General features: G+C 40.6%; 1 protein-coding gene across 2 annotated transcripts in view; it reads right to left on the reverse strand.

The window, feature by feature from the left end:
• LOC121183725 (MAM domain-containing glycosylphosphatidylinositol anchor protein 1) overlaps positions 1–16,362 on the reverse strand; it is a 156,838-nt gene that overhangs the window by 105,416 nt on the left and 35,060 nt on the right. For both annotated transcript variants that reach the window (XM_041040931.1, XM_041040922.1), the window contains exon 3: positions 6,142–6,281. In XM_041040931.1, coding sequence (XP_040896865.1) covers positions 6,142–6,281 — 140 coding nt within the window. The remainder of the gene's footprint in view (positions 1–6,141; positions 6,282–16,362) is intronic.

The following is a 16,362-nucleotide window of genomic DNA, read 5'->3' on the forward strand; positions in this document are numbered from 1 at the left end:
ATCCCTCCCCACTTCTTTCTTTTCTCTGCCTCTCCACTTTTCTCTTCTATGGCTCTCTCCACCTTTTCCTCTCTTATAGAATTCATCACACACACACACATGCACACACACACACACACACACACACAGTCTCAAGGTTGCAATGACCAGCAGACCCATGAATAAATAATAAGGAGGTAGGAATCACTTTCAGAAAAACCATTTACTCTCCTATTGTGTTCTTGAAGAAGCCATGTGAGTGTGTGTATCTGTGTGTGCCTAAGTGTGTGTGTGTGTGTGTGTGTGTGTGTGTGTGTGTGTGTGTGTGTGTGTGTGTGTGTGTGTGTGTGTGTGTAACAAGAAAAGCTTTGTGAGCGAGACTATAGCGCTTTGTTAACTAAAAGCCCCGCTGTCCCTGGAGTTAACTTGAGCGATGCTACAAGCACCTTGTAGGTGACCTCTAACACTAAGGTTTTTCCTTCTTTGTTACTTTGATCCTTTGATTCTTTCTTTCTTTCTCTCTTTCTTTGAAGTGTCTGAGTGTTTGAGGTGTTTTCTGGGGTATTTTTTGAGGTGTTGTAAAATATTCAGGAATATGATCAATGACTTTGACAGGAAGACGGTATTGGACAGTATATCATCGCCTCAACCTGTTGCCTATGGGCTTGAAACTCTGTACTAAAATACATCAAATTTCTTACAATGGTCTAAGGTCATTTGTCATGAAACTAGCTGTTTTGTTTCTACAAAATTCTTCAGAAAATTGACTTTTCCCAAGCAAAGCTTCAGGTGAACTAACTGTTCTAACGTGATGCATGGCTTGTTGCAGTTGGTCTGAAGTGTTGAGAAGAAGGAAAAGAGAGAAAGCTGAAAAAGAAATACAGAAAGAGGGCAACGGGATGGAGAAATTAGGAAAGCTAGACAGAGAAAGGAAAGAAGAAAAAGAAAAAAAGATCAGTTTCGAGGTGAAGAGAAATAAGACAAGGATGAGAGAAGTGCAAAGAGAAGAAAAAGATGTGAAGAGTGATAAAGACAAAGCAAGGGGGACAGAGAAAGAGACAATATGAGGGGAAAAGGCTGCAACAAAAAGAGGAAGAAAGAAAGACAGACAAAGAAAGACAGACAGAGAGAAATGATTAGATTTTTCTCTCCTCTATATGGATCAGGGCGAGAGCTCCCTTTTCAATCCAATCTAGCTCAGGCAAAGGTAAACAATCAGTCTTGATAAAGGATTGGATAAATCCTCAATCAGAGTCATTCTCAGTAAAGCAGCTATTTATTGGGCTGGCATCACATGGCTAAATTGGATCCTCCTTCTTGTGAGGGAGGTGAAGGAAGAGGGACAGAGGGAAGAAAGTATAGTATAAATGTCTTTTCCAGCAATACATCTAGACTGAAAATGCCCCAAAAAAAAAAAAAACCCCACTGCCAATCACAACTCATACATCATATTCCTATGATCTTAAATAGATCCATCAAAATGTGGGACGTGAGCAGCTCTCCCAAAGCTGAAAACCAGACACAGATAAAAGATTCTCAACTGCTATGAAACAGCTTATCTGATTAATAAAATATAAAGCTCTAATGTTTTTTAAAGACTCAGTGTGGTCCGCTCTACAGTGGGTGTGCTTATCAATAAATGTATTAAAATATTGTTGGCACAAATTTGCGAGCGTATTGTTTCTCTGAAGGGTGAATACAGAGAGCATTATGAGGACATTCTCGCTAAACTGGAGTGCATCTATAAATGATAACAAGGCAGCCAGAAGACGTGAACATCCTGTGTGTCTGCCAACACCTAGAGGCCAATATGAACTTCTCAGTGAAAACAAGAAAAAACAAAGGGAAGAAGACATGGCTCACTTTTGCCGCCTGTCTGACTGTATTTCTTTTTCAACTTCATAAGATGAATATGCCATAGAATGGGGAGTCCTGTTCAAAGATAAGATGCAAACTATCAGAACTACTCTTTATAAAACCTGTTGTATGAACATGATTTAGATAATCCTCCGCTCTGAATACGCTGCATAGTTTTTTTTTAATGACTCTTTCCATGTACAACATATTTGTGTAAGATCACTGCTAATCGGACAGAACTTTAAAAATGTCAAGAACTTTTGCACCACGGCAGCTGAATACACTCGCATTGATTTAAATCAAATGTATGAGGCAGCCAATTACCAGGTACAAAGCATTCAGTCAGCACACGGAAGCGACATTCTGCACAATTCTGCCAAAACAAATGCGAACTAACCGCCTCATTTTCAATGCTTCTGAGGCATGAATTGCTGTAAGCTCCTCCAGGTCAATGTCTCAAGGCTCCACTGAGCTTCCTGGTCTGGGTCTTTTGTCTCTATTCTGAATGTAGAGCAAATAGCAGTAAAACACACACTGGCAGAATATAATACAAAAATTGCCTCAAACACCACAACTCTGTGCACTGACAGAACTGGGAATCTGTGTGTGTAAAGCAGAGCAGGTATGGAAAGTTGTGAGGATGCATGAAGGAGAGCTGGGGTGACAGGGATCAGGTTATCAATACAGCCAATGGAGCGCAGCAGAAACTCTGTAAGCCCAATGGGACCAAATGCAGAATTCTGCAGTGTGCTAACTCCAGCAGAACGCACTGGGACAGAGGTCAGCACTCACTGTTTGATTGAGGGATACAACAAAAATGGGGGCCAGATTCAGGACGACGTGTGACAAAGGCCGGGCCCTCAAACCTTCACTGTTAGCATGTAACAGCTTAGTGTACAGTTTTTAAAAGAAAATCTAAATTTTTCTCCTCTGTAATGCTAATACATATGTGTTGTGCTTTCCTGCACTACCTGCACTTAGTAGTGATGCATGCACTGTGCAAGTTGAGATAAACATACTAACACACACACACACACACACACACACAGATATGCAGACATGATTATCTTGACTTTGAATCGTTCTTTCCTCTTTATCACATTAAGCGTCACCATGTTTTTGTCTTATCTCTTATCACTGTACTTTTCTTCCTCTGGTGCCGCGCTGATCTTTCATTGTTCGATTTCTATTTTATTGTCCTTACGATGTTTCATCTTGTCATCATTATCTAATCTCTGATTCTCCCTCTCTCTCTTCTTACATGTGAATGTGTGTGTGAATTGTATGTAACCACCTTGTACTTGACAGCCTGTTTGTTCCTCACTGGCAGCTTTGACACGTTGTCAACGATATGTGTTGCATGCAAGATTAACATGAAATATTACGTGTTGTATGTTTAAATCTATATATCACACACGCATTTGTAGACACAAGTCAGTTACTGTTAGTGTTTAACTGGCGAGAACAATTTCCTGAGTGTTTAACTCCTAATTTCATTTTTGATATGTTGTGGATCAAGGAAACAAAACATTAAACTATTTAATAGTTGTGAATTCTTACAAAAGTGAATGAAATGGACATACTCATCCCAAGGTCAAAGGAATCTCTTTCTAGGTTTTGATATGACCCCTATATATATATATATATATATATTGCTCTTCAGGGTGATATGTTGAGGATTTAATCAAGATATGTTCTCTTTACCTCAGTTTTCCTGTTCGAGGGCAATGGGAACGGAAATATTTTCACAGCCGCAACTATATCTATATCTTTGTCTCAGTCTGCCTTTGTTTGTTGGTGTGCGTCTACATGCACATTTCACACACACACATTCACTCCACCAATGCCTCTTTGCCAGAGGCAGCGTCAGTTTTGCTCGTGCACACACTATATGTATTTTACATTCTGACAATGCGACCAATGTGATCATTATTCAAAATACACTTCCACCTCCGACCCAGATATCAAGCAATCACTGACGCAATTTCCTACATCTTTGAACTGCTCCAGGGGAACAAAATTGTGTAGTATGTTATTCCAAGTATGTTTTGTATAATGATTATTATTCTAGCATTGGTAAAAATAAAAGTTTTATTAAAAGTTGTTCTGTATTTGTTTTTGGGCACACAGCCTGTAAATGTTGTGTGCATTCGTGTGCCTTTTTATGTGTGTGTGTGTGTGTGTGTGTGTGTGTGAGAGAGAGAGAGAGAGAGAAAGAGCCAGAGAAAGATGGATGGTTCAAATGAGAGAGAAATGACAGCCACAGTTAGTATAGGCAGGTTAGGTCAACACTCAGAATGTAATCAGATGTTGCAGCTACATACAGATGATTAGATTGCATCTACAATCACACAGGCAAACTGCCTCAAACACACACACACACGCACGCACGCACGCACGCACGCACGCAAACACACACGCAAACACAAACAGAAGAAAACGAGGCCCAGACACACAGGCACTGTTTTATTCATGTTGATGTGATGCCAGTGGACACGCACCCGTGGGGAACACTGCTTTTCTCACCTCACACACTCCCACACAAATACACACAAAGCACACAACCCCTTTGCAGTCACCTCAGTTTATTTTACATCTAGCCCTGTAAGTTCACACTCACACACACACACACACACACACACACACACACACACACAGACCCTAGTCCAAAATGTTTTGCCGTGGTTCAACCCAGGAAACCAGATGTGTCCAGTGTTGGCTGAGTGTACAGCTGTGTGTACATTTATAGTATGTGCGTGTGTGCGTACTTACATACTCAAATATGTATTGAATGTGTCTTTAGAAAAGAATAACAGCAATGCTCTTTTTAAACCACTAACTGGCTGTACTCCAAACGCAGCATGTGTGTCTCAGACTGAGCTGTTGTATAATAGCATTTGTTCTTCTTCACTTCATTCCAATGTAGTTTAAAAGGGTGGAGGGAAATTCAGAGACACACTGAAATGTAAATGCGAATGTACGCATTGGGCAGCAAATAATTTCATACTGATTATTTATTTAAACATAATATTTTGTATTAATTTTAACACATCCAGATCCGTGTACTTGTGTCTTGTATTACAGTTTTATATGTCATATTTTAAAGATCCCGCTGGTGCAGATACATTAGTTTTCTTTGCCAAAAGGCAAATTGTTAAGTAAATTGTAAGTCACAGTTTACAGTGGGCAGAGGGGATTTAGCCTGCCAGCTGTTCTGGGGAATTAAACCTATGACCTTTAAGTCACAAAGCATATTCTCTAAGTACTGCTGGCCCCATCCATAAACACAACTTGTATAATGGAAAAGCCAAATGTACTGAAGATTTCAATAACAAGACACAGGTAGAAGACAGCTGACATCAGTGTTGACCTGAGAACACTAGAACAGAGCAAAGAGGAGACTGCGCACAAAGAGAAGCACACTGACACTATAAACATGAGTAAGAGCTCATGGATGCATCTTGTAATTTATGCCAGCCAGGTCAGGGCATGTATTTTAAGTAATCACAGAATATGTCCACATTGCCTGGAATCTGTTCAGTCACCAGCTCGTTTTGCCCCAACATGCATCAACAGCCTCACAATGTAAACAAAGTTAAATTTTGGCAGATTTACGGAGGTGTTCATGTATTATAACAGCATCAACAGCTTGTTAAGACTTCAGGCGTTGCTATATTTGTGTCAGGAAAATGGGAGTCTTATAAAGGCTCAAATGAAAATTGGATATTAGCAGGAATCTGAGACCTACACTGACAGTCTCGCAAGATTCAAGTAGAGGTCTGCAAATTTGAATTTTTTTAAAGATAGAGGCAGATGTAAGTGCGGATCAAGGCTCACTGATTACACCATTGCCTAGGACAGTACTCAGCTCTGATTGGCTGGAGCATGGGTGGTTGTTATTTTCAGAAAGATTCATGGCTCTGATGTAGGGGATTGATTAGATATATTAATATCCATAATAATGAGGCAACTTGACCTTGATTATTATTTTGGATTATATTTTATTTTTTATATACATACAGTGGAGTCCAAAAGGCCTAGACCACTTTCCCATTCAAGTGAATGTTTCCTTCATCCATCCAAACATAAAACATGTGTCAGTCCCTCTATCCACCAGTTGCCATGAATATTGAGTATTAGCGTGCTGGTTTTCTGAGCCTCTAAAAACACCATTGTCCAAGTGTCCTTGAGCAGCAGTCTCACCACTCACTCAGGATAACAGGATCCGCCCAAACATATATGTAAAACAGTTCATTAACAAATATTCTGGTACACACATGCTCAGAAGGTGGTTTGGGAGCTTACCTGTGGTCGTGGGTGTCCTTTAACAATACACTGAAGCACTAACGTGTCTCCTTCTTTGATGGTGTAGATTCTCTCACTGATGTTATCATCCTTGACGTTACATGCTGCGCCTGAGTGCACGATCTGGGCATTGGCTGGGGCTGTGAGTGAACGCATGGACAGACACACACACACACACACACACACACACACACACACACACACACACACACACACACACACACACACACACACACAAAGACAGACATGTAGCCATGCGTACACACACACATACACCCAAACACAGAGGCAGAGAAACCACATTACATATTTAGTAACATCTCTGCAGCAGCAAAAAAGGTCATTCTCTTGTGATGTGGGTATGTGTAATACTAGTGATAGTATTGATGATAAATAAATAAATATATCACATTACTCCTGCATCAGCATGAGCAAACCTTTTACAGTGTTACACGCGTCAGTGATGCAGACATTAATTGGAAAATTTAAACCATGGGCTTCATTCGAAAGTCAAAAGGTTGATTCGTCACTCTAAGACAGAGGTTTTGTCTTATTCAGTATAGACTGTATAATAACAACAATCTTACAAGTTAAGAGCGTGTTACATAGTAAAAGATGGGTTTGATGAAGTCTCTGTGTCAATCTGAGTCAGACTTTATGATTTTAGTTTTGAAGCATGCCAGATTGTACAATGGATGCCTGATGAATCACAGCTGTAAGATGTTAAGAAAAACAAATAACAAAAAACTAAATATAATGTTGGCACAGCAAAGCTTTGATACACATCAAAAATGGACCATCGTCACAACCTATTATTTCACCATGTTTGTTCCTCAATTGTAGAGGTTCATCTGGGAGAGCCCAAAATTTACAGTGTCAGGGGCCTTAAGACAGCAGTCAGACAGTGTTGAGTTACAATCCAAAACTAAAATATCACAACCAAATACCATCATTTCGTTAATGTGACAACATGCTGAGGTTGCTTGTCAGCGACTACAGAAGATTTACGTAAAGAAAACCCTTAAGGACCAATGCTTGGTGAGTGGTGGTATGACAGTTAAGCAAGAAGCAAAATTCATTGTTAATTTGACTCAGAAGCTGGGATGGCAGGCGTAGAAATAATGGATGATAGATGCACGATGGGAGCTCTCAGCAATGGCAACAGCTACAATATCAGAGCCTGCGCAGCACTGACCCATGAGGGGGGCTGGCTTGCGTGCAAGTAGCCTCAGATGGCTTCACCTCCCTCATGATGAGGGGAGACAGGAGGGAGGAGGGGAGAGACAGAGACAGAGCGAGAGAAGCAGCGGGTGAGGAGGAAAAGGCCAGAGAGGAGTGTGAAACCCCGGAGAGAGGCGTGGGGGACAGGGCAGCACAATGATGTGATTAGCATCGATTCACAGGGAGAACAAATCTTCACTGTTCTCTGCAACTGCTATCACTGAGCAGACAGGAAGGAAGTGGGCAGCCTGTTCACCTTAAACTTCAACTCGATCAGACATAACAACGCAGAATGCGATCTGGAGCCAGAAATCAAGTACTGAATTAGAGGAGGCTCAGAATCTGTCTCTGTGCGTTTTCGTTTGCGGAACAAGCTGGAGTCGTTAGTAGCTTAAGGTATTGGGACACAGCGAGTGTGCCTGTCCACTTACATTTGTATATTTTTAATGACATTTCCACTTTACTAGATTTTTTTGTTTTGTTTTGTTTTGTTTTGTTTTTATCTCAAGAAACAGTAAAGAGAGACTGTACGTCAGAAGTCTGGCTGCGACCATGTGGTTATTTAAAAACCTGTGCCATTGTCTTTTGGCTGTGCTCCTAATCCAGGAGCTAGGTAAATACACAAATGATCATACTATACTCAATAATCTCCTCCAAAGGCTGTCCAAGTGTAAAATGAAAAATAAACCTCCTTGTATAAAAGTGGGAATTTTAGCTATCTACTGCATATCAGCACTTCACTGACAAGTAAAAACAATGCCTTCAATATTTTTGCTCAGCTGTCAGTGTTTGTCCTTGGTTTTCGGGAAATGGATGTTTTGGAGAAGAAAAGAGAAAGCAAGACAATTTGTGGTGTGATTCTCACCGTGGCTAACAGGTATACACTTTCCTCTGGTTGCATGTATTTTAGCGAGTGTGTTGGTCTCAGTACATAGGCTGTAGAAATAATGTGATTGAATGCCTGTTTGAATATGAGACTTAAAACTCTCCTCTGATATGTTTGAGGAGCTCATCAACGGAGCAGCCAACCATTCTCAACTTCAGTCTTTTCATTATTGTTCTAAAGATCTCTTTAGCCAACCACAACCATTTATTCTCCATCATGTAGACACATGCACATGCATGCAAATACACACATACGTGAGTATGAGTTTAATACACACATCAAAGTCATACTGCAAAACATGCATGTGTGCACACATATACACGGTATACTACATTACACTTGAAGCTCTCTTCTTTTAAATAGGCTGCTTATTAAGTTATCTCTTTCTTGTTATCCTTCTTGCTACGGAGCAGCAAAAAGCATATCGAGAACAGTCCAAGTGCACTTGGCGAAAACTCCCAAAACACAATCAAAAGCTATAAATATAAGCTAAGTTAGATTTTAAATTCTACTCTCAGTAGATGAAGCTATGGAAGATATCAAGTGAACTGTCTTTGATAATAAAGAAGAAAATTCATATTTAATAATTAGTTAACTAAAGCTGATTTTCTGTGCACACATTCCTTTTCACCGCTCAACCACAGATTCATGCAGTTACACACATTCACACATGGTAGCTGCCCTATATAATTACAGTCTTTATCTGCTGGACACTGAGCAGATCCAGCAGTGCAGTTGGGGGTTAAGTGCCTTAGTGAAGGGCATGTTGATAGCTGTTGCTGTGGGAGGGGAAATCATGTCTTATTTATGTTCCCATCTCCCACATTTTCCTAGTTAGCTTACTTTTGACCGATGATCTTCCAGAGACAAGCAAACTGTAACCTCTAGGCTACAGCTTCCCCAGTGCAAATCTCTACCAATCAATCAATGAAAACATAACCCGTGAAAGGCTACAAGCATGAAAAACACTTTGGGGTAACACAGCAGAAATCCGTGGAGGTATGCTGTGCTAATTCAGAAAGACGAGAGCTGATATAAATGGTGAATAATTGTCTCCATACACGTTATTGGCGTGTCGGCATTAGTTTGCCTCTCCAGAGAGGGGGGGAGGTCGGACAGAGCGGCTCCACTGCCTGCTCTTGCCTCCAGCAGGTTGGCTGCTTCAACTGTCTGATCGACTAGAGAAAGGAAGGATGAGAGAGGAGGAAAGAAAGACAGAGAGAAGAGGAGGGGAGAGAGGCAGGAGAGGGAGAGAAGATGAGGAAAAAGAGGAGGAAGAGAGAAGAAGGAGGCACGAAAGTGGGAGAGAAGCAGGAAAGTACAAGGAAAGAAGCTGAAGGAGAGACAAACAGTAAAGGTGAGCAGAGAGTCAGAAAGAATGAGACTGAGAAAGGGAAGCAGGGACAGTGAGATGTATTAATGCAACCAGGGATTTGATAAGGCAAGTGAAAACAGATGAATGGCAAGAGGTGCTTGAGGTGATATGGTTGGACGGTGCATGGTCAATGCGTGAAATCATGGACATAGTTGAAACTGGAACTGCTGGATGACGCAATGTTGTAATTAGCATATTCATGACGTCAATATGCTTCATATTTGCCTTCTGCCTAGTGTCAGCCGGTTTCAGCCCAGTTTCCTTTTCTCTGTGCTCACAGTACTTTGATACAGCTGATTTCCCAATAAAGCTGTTCTCATCTGCATGTTCTTGTGTTTTTGTTGTCAGACAACGGAACAAGTTAGAAATAGGGACAGAAACACAACCCATTAAGACACATGTTAACCAGCAGTCACTTCCAAGCCATTTCCAAACTGCTGCTATGCTCTGCTAAAATCCTGATTTTATAACAGTGACATCGTCTGACAAAATCACCACACACATACGTTGAAGGCAACAACTGTGCTGTGATTTCAGCTATATTTACTTAAAATGATCACTGAGAGAGAAAGTTAGAAGCTTATTCATGTCTGTATCAGCTGCCATGTGGTCAACTGAAATGTGAGACACATTCAGAGGTGTGTCTGCAAAACAATACTTCTTGATTCACCAGTATTGTTTTGCAGTCACTCACGGGCCCAAAAATTTAGCGACAAAGGTGCTAAGTTGGCAACACTGCCTGCATCCACTGCATCCAAGGAACATCACAGATTAGATGACACTTGGTATGAAGTAGCGAGATTGTTATGGTAGAATCTTGTTATGGTAAAGACTACATTAATCAAAACTGCCATTTCTCTCCTCTCTAAATCTCTAATAAATGAAATTGACATTAAAAGCTCTAATTTCCCCTTTATTCATGTAGCTTAGTTATAAAAATACAGGATCCTAAACAGTCAAAAAAAGAGTAGAGGAATCAATTTCTTGAACAAGACCCTATAGCTGAGAAAAAAAAAAAATATGGGAAGAGGCTATTAACACAAACACTGACACAGTGTTGTGTCCCGCTCAGAGGTGCATCAATTCAGTTAGCATGGACCACAATCATCATTCATAGAAAGCTGCTGTTTTGACAGCAATCTATCTGACTCTGATGATTCATCGATCAAAACTGTTCCAGGGGAAGCTGATTGAAAGTGTTGCCCATGCATTATTGGAAACTTTCTGAGACATTCAATGCACATTAGTTGTAAGTGAAACATAACTATCGGCAAATGCCTTGCCTGATTAATTGATTCGTCGCCACCTGCCATGTTTGTTTTTGTTGAGGGGACAGGACATCTCTCACTAAAACTAATGATGAGACAGGAGAGCTGGTGTCAAACCGCAGTGACGGTGCTGTGCAGCGTGTGTGATGGAGGCTGAAGGAGTGAATATGTGTGTGTGTGCTGGTGAAATGTGAGTGTACGTACATGCATGAGTCATTGTCTGTGTGTGTGTGTGTGTGCTTCCATGTACGTTATACTGTATCTTGCCGGAGGAATCCCACATAAGGTCATGAATCCTGTCGAACATGAAGTCACGCAGAGCATGATTGATATGCGTAGTTACCTTATGGGAGCTGCTCATGCATGCCGATGAGCTCTGTCTCAATTCACTTCATTCACAAGAGACCATTTAGATCCTTTGGCCCTTCCCCTGCCACCACGAGCAGACAGGAAAGGAAAGGAAAGGAAAAGGGGGAAAAGGAAAGAAAGGAGCAGGGGCATAAGAAGGTACAGAGTAGTGCAGAGTGGGTACCCAAGAGAAAAGTTACAGACTTTATCGATTAACTGCAATAGAGGGAAGTGTCCATCTGACCCAAAGAAACACTAATCACACACAGACACACACACACACAAAAGCAACCTTATGACCAAAAGTCCAGGGTGACTCCCGTTGCCTCAGCATTTTATCAGGATTCCTCACTGCAGACAGGATGGAGGAAGATCAAATGGTTGATGTCACGACCCCATCCTTTTCATTTTGGCTCGATTGGAGCTCTAGATATCAAAATGTGTCTGGGACATTGATTTAACTTTTGACCTGACCGTTAAATGGCTGTTATAAATGAAAGGACTAACCTTCGCTAACCTCTTTGGGGCTTTCAATCAACTGTAAATTGCTGTTTCACTGCTTACACACTCATATAAACACACATGCACAAAATGAAAGAATAAATAGACATATTTTTGTAACTATTGGTGTTAATTTTTTCTTTCCAGTGTTTTCCAGTATATTTTTGTAAAGCCACCTAAATGTTTCCCTGTACCACTAAACAGATACAGAGTTCCTCCGTCCATACAAACATGAATTTCATTGGTGCTGATTTCAATGGCAGGTTTCCAAACCCAGATTGTGCCTGGATAAACACCAGCAAGCTGCCTTTTTTCCCCCCTGCCTTGTGTCTTCTAATTTGAGTCTGGCTTTAGAGCCATCTACATCTGAATATAATTTCCATCTCACCCTTTTTCCTTCAGGCATATTCAAAGGTTAAAAAAGAAACAGGAGAAAAGCTGATATTACTGATCTCCATTTGCATGCACATTCTAATGTTGAAGTCCAGCCACTTCACTATAAATGGAGACAGATATTCAAACACAAGAACATTTTGTAATGAGCTCAATTAAAATGAGTCAGGACTTAAGCTGATTATAATTCTGTTAGGGGGAGTGGAAATATGCGAAAAAATATATAAGACTTTGTGCTGATATGTGCAATCTTTGAATTTTGTTGTTTGTGTAACAAAAAACTAAACCTTGAGTTCAATGTTTACAGCCTGATCACACAAACTGCACATTAGATGGCTACATCAGATTTCTTGAGTCACCATAGTCCTGTACACTGGCTCTGGCTATCTTGAAGCGAACAGACGCATCTATAGGTGAACAAAGAGTCCTACTAGTGGTGAAGCCACAGAGGTTGGCAGACCAGTGCGCAAAGCCTACTTCAGTCCATCCTAACTAAGGGTAGCTAACCAGTTGTGGCACCAGGCTGAAGAAACACAAACGGAACAGATAAATTAGTGAACGGACTTACATGCTCCATCTCTGCTAAAGCGTCTTACTTACTGTCGAGCCATATCACCCATCCCAGCCTGGCTAGAAAGCAAACAAATTTATTTGCCAAAATGTCTGTCTATTTCTTTACATGTGGTATGCAAAATACTGTCAAGAACTGATAGAAGAAGGAGGAAGGAAACAGATATCGCCTGTTCGAGATCACACACCATACTGAGGGGTATTGATTAAATCACCACAGTGAAGGGGAAGACAATAAGCCAGCTGTAGCATGTGAATTAATTGCACACACAAACACACACATGCACATTAATCATCACTGCCCTTTTGGACGCTTAATGCAGAATTCAAACACGGATGGAGAAATGTTGACATAACCTACAAACAAGGAAAAGCAAGAGAAACCTATTCAGTACATTAAATACTGGGACTCTGTGTGTCCACTCATTCAGTATGTGTTTGATGTCTCCTTACTATTTGGCTTATATTTTGTGCATGTTCATCTATATGAGTGTGAATGCTCATGCATCCCTGTGTTTGTTAGCATGTCTCTATGCATGGTCATGCTGTTGTTCACGTTAATGTATATGAACGTGTTTGTCTGTATCTGCTTCAAGTTCTACATCGTCATGGTTTCCTGTGTGGACGACTGCCAACAGTACTGACTGCATGAAGCCAAAGCCAACATCCACAGCAGAGCCTTGATTAAACTTTCATTTAAAGTATCCACACCAACGGAGGGCTTTTCTAGGATCATGAAATCTGCATGTCACAGTGTGTGTTTGGCAGTGTGTGATACATGCTGATATATGCTATGATACAGAGAGTATGTGTGTGTACCTGTTTGTCAGTGAGCGACTATGTTTTCCACCACAGTGAGAGGACAAAGAGATTGTGCGATCAACAAAAGTGTCAGATGACAGCCGGAGCTAATAAAGGGGAATCATTGGAGAGCAGAGGGTAAATTGGAGAAACCAAAAAGGGGGGGGGCTGTAATGGAAAAGGAAAAGGAAGGGGGCAACAGTTTCCTGGCAGCACTGCAGGCTTCATATCCAAGGACAGTGAACCTTCTCTTTGAAATACTGTTCAGTATAGATTATTGGCAGGCAGAGAGCATGCAATCCAAGAGGGAAAGGGGAGAAAGACTAAAATTCAAAAGACCTCCATGTTTTCCAGCCAGTTTCTTCTAGACAACCAAGCTTCTTTTAACATCGGTGTGTTTTCTCACACTTTTTCAGCTCCTAATATCAGCCCAAAACATGTTCTCTTGTTTTTTTTTTTGCACCCTATGGTCTTTTGGTCTTAAGATACCAAAAATGTCCAAAAACAAATCCAGAAAATTGATTCAATCCAGCTAACCCAGCAAAGAGGAAGGTCAAATTCCATTTAAGTCTGCAAATCCCCTCAATATTATACGCCCAAACAATTACATAGTACACAGGACTGAGATCATACAAGGCCAGAACCACATAAACAGGTGAAATATTGACAGAAAGAAGTGAAAAAGAAGACAGAGAAAAGACAACAAGTCAGAGGTGGGGAATTCTGGGTGACGTGAAGTGATCGGGGGTTTGCAGAGCGTGGTCAAACATGACTCGTACTCCTCTATAAGAGTGTGTTTGCCACACTTGAGCTTCCCCAGGATGAAAAGATAAAGGGAGGAGAGAGAGGGAGGGAACGTTCCAACAAAGAGATGAAAATCGCTCAGATCTTTGGCACAGGCGGACAGAGAGGTGGACGAGGGGAGAGAAGGGAGAGTGATCGGAGGATAGGGAAGAAAATAAAGAGAACTGTGTGACTGCACTGTAAGAAACAGTAATTACCTGGCAACAATTGATCAGCAACTTACAGCAGAAGAAATGAAAGTATTTTTTAAGTATTTTACAATCTGTGTAACAATTATAACTGTAACTGTAAAATAAAACACTGTAAATTTCAAGTGCTGTGATTTTAGTTACTTTACATAGTGTTTTGACTGTAAAAAAGGAACTTTAAACTCTCACTGCGTTTTAAAATCCTTTACACATTTTTTATGCATCAGCAATAATGCATAGAAATTGCAAATAATACCTTTAACTATTTATTCTTAATTATTGAATAGCAAGGACAGCCTTTTGTATCTTATGTAAACTGTGTTGACAAGGACAGGCAGAGAAACAAGAGAAGAGAAGAAGCTGTAGATAGTTTATTTCACATCAGTTAACAGCCTTATTGGGCTTCATAAGCATAATTACAGGTTGTGCTGATATTCAACCGTTCTGCACACAAAGTGCTTTTTTCTGTATATGCTAATCTTCACCTGACCAAATGGGCCGGAGAAGATCTGAAAGCATTGAGATACAACCTTCTTTGGGTGGTAAAAACACTGGATTAGATGATGAATAAGACGTGGCTAATACTGCTGGGTATTACAAGGATTTTGGTTTAGCTGGTAGATTTCCACTGTCTCACAGTTGTTTATTTTCAGAGGGAATACGTTTTCAAGAAAGCATCTGTAAAGTAGACTAAAAGTTATTACACAACAATTAGCCATTTCAGGCAGGTTAAAATGGGATTAAAATGTATCTACATTTGGGAGGTTAGGGGAATATCTGCAACATACTTGTCTACTCCGGTTGCATAGTGGCCTGTGTTTCACCTGTGCAATACTCAGAGAACTGAAGCTGCTGCTCTGCAAACATGCTGCCACAGATATTGCTTGAAAGATGATAATCTTGTTCCTAGGACCCACTGAATTCTAAGTACTAATGATCTGGTGATGGCAGAATCATGCAAACTGAACGTACACTGATCCAAACTTACACAATCTGTCTCAGTCCTTCAGGAGGTGAGAGTTTGGATTACACTGTAATTAAATACTGCAAGATTTCTAAAACATGTATTACAACCTTCTTCCCATTGCTGAAAATTGGAGTAGTTTTATTAATCCCAAAGAAATGAAAACAACACCCTCACTCGCCTTTATTTTGAAACTGAACAACACATCAGTGTGCAGTTACAACAGCACATATTGATATCTTGATTAGTGTATTTGTGTTCAGTCTCAGTCTTAAACACAGACAAATACATGCACACGCAGATGCACATGCACGCACGCACGCACGCACGCACACACACACACACACACACACAGCTGAGTGGGGCTTAGTGCTACTAAAAACAACAGTAGCTTTCTGCCTGAGGGTGAGTAAACACATCTTGGCTTTTCACAGATTCCTTGAACTAATTAAGTGCAAAGTTACCACCATCATAAGTGTTATTGTCTAAGTTTGGATGTTTTTACGTAAATAAAATAAAATAAAAAACACAATGATGTAAGCTTTTCATTCTGATCATCTTTATCTGTGTATTATGGGACCTTAGGTGGACAGGATAACAGTAAAATAAAGCATTATATCAAACCTTTAATGCAAACAGACATAAACGTCTCGCCTTAAACCACAACCCCCCCCTCCTGGGCATTTTCAGACAATATCCTCACTCACATTTATTAATAGTCAGAGACTGCGTGTAATGGGTTTACCCTGCTGGGGAAACTATGAACCCCTGCTATCTCATGTTTAAGCTCCTCTCTTGACTGTTGTCAGAGGTTATCTACCCCCTCTATGTCTACTGTCCTGTACCACTTCCCTGTGCACTCTCTGTGATGTTTAATATTATTAAGAAAGAAATTAATCTTA

Source organism: Toxotes jaculatrix, chromosome 1 (assembly GCF_017976425.1).
Source record: "Toxotes jaculatrix isolate fToxJac2 chromosome 1, fToxJac2.pri, whole genome shotgun sequence".
NCBI classification, from domain to species: Eukaryota; Metazoa; Chordata; class Actinopteri; family Toxotidae; genus Toxotes; species Toxotes jaculatrix.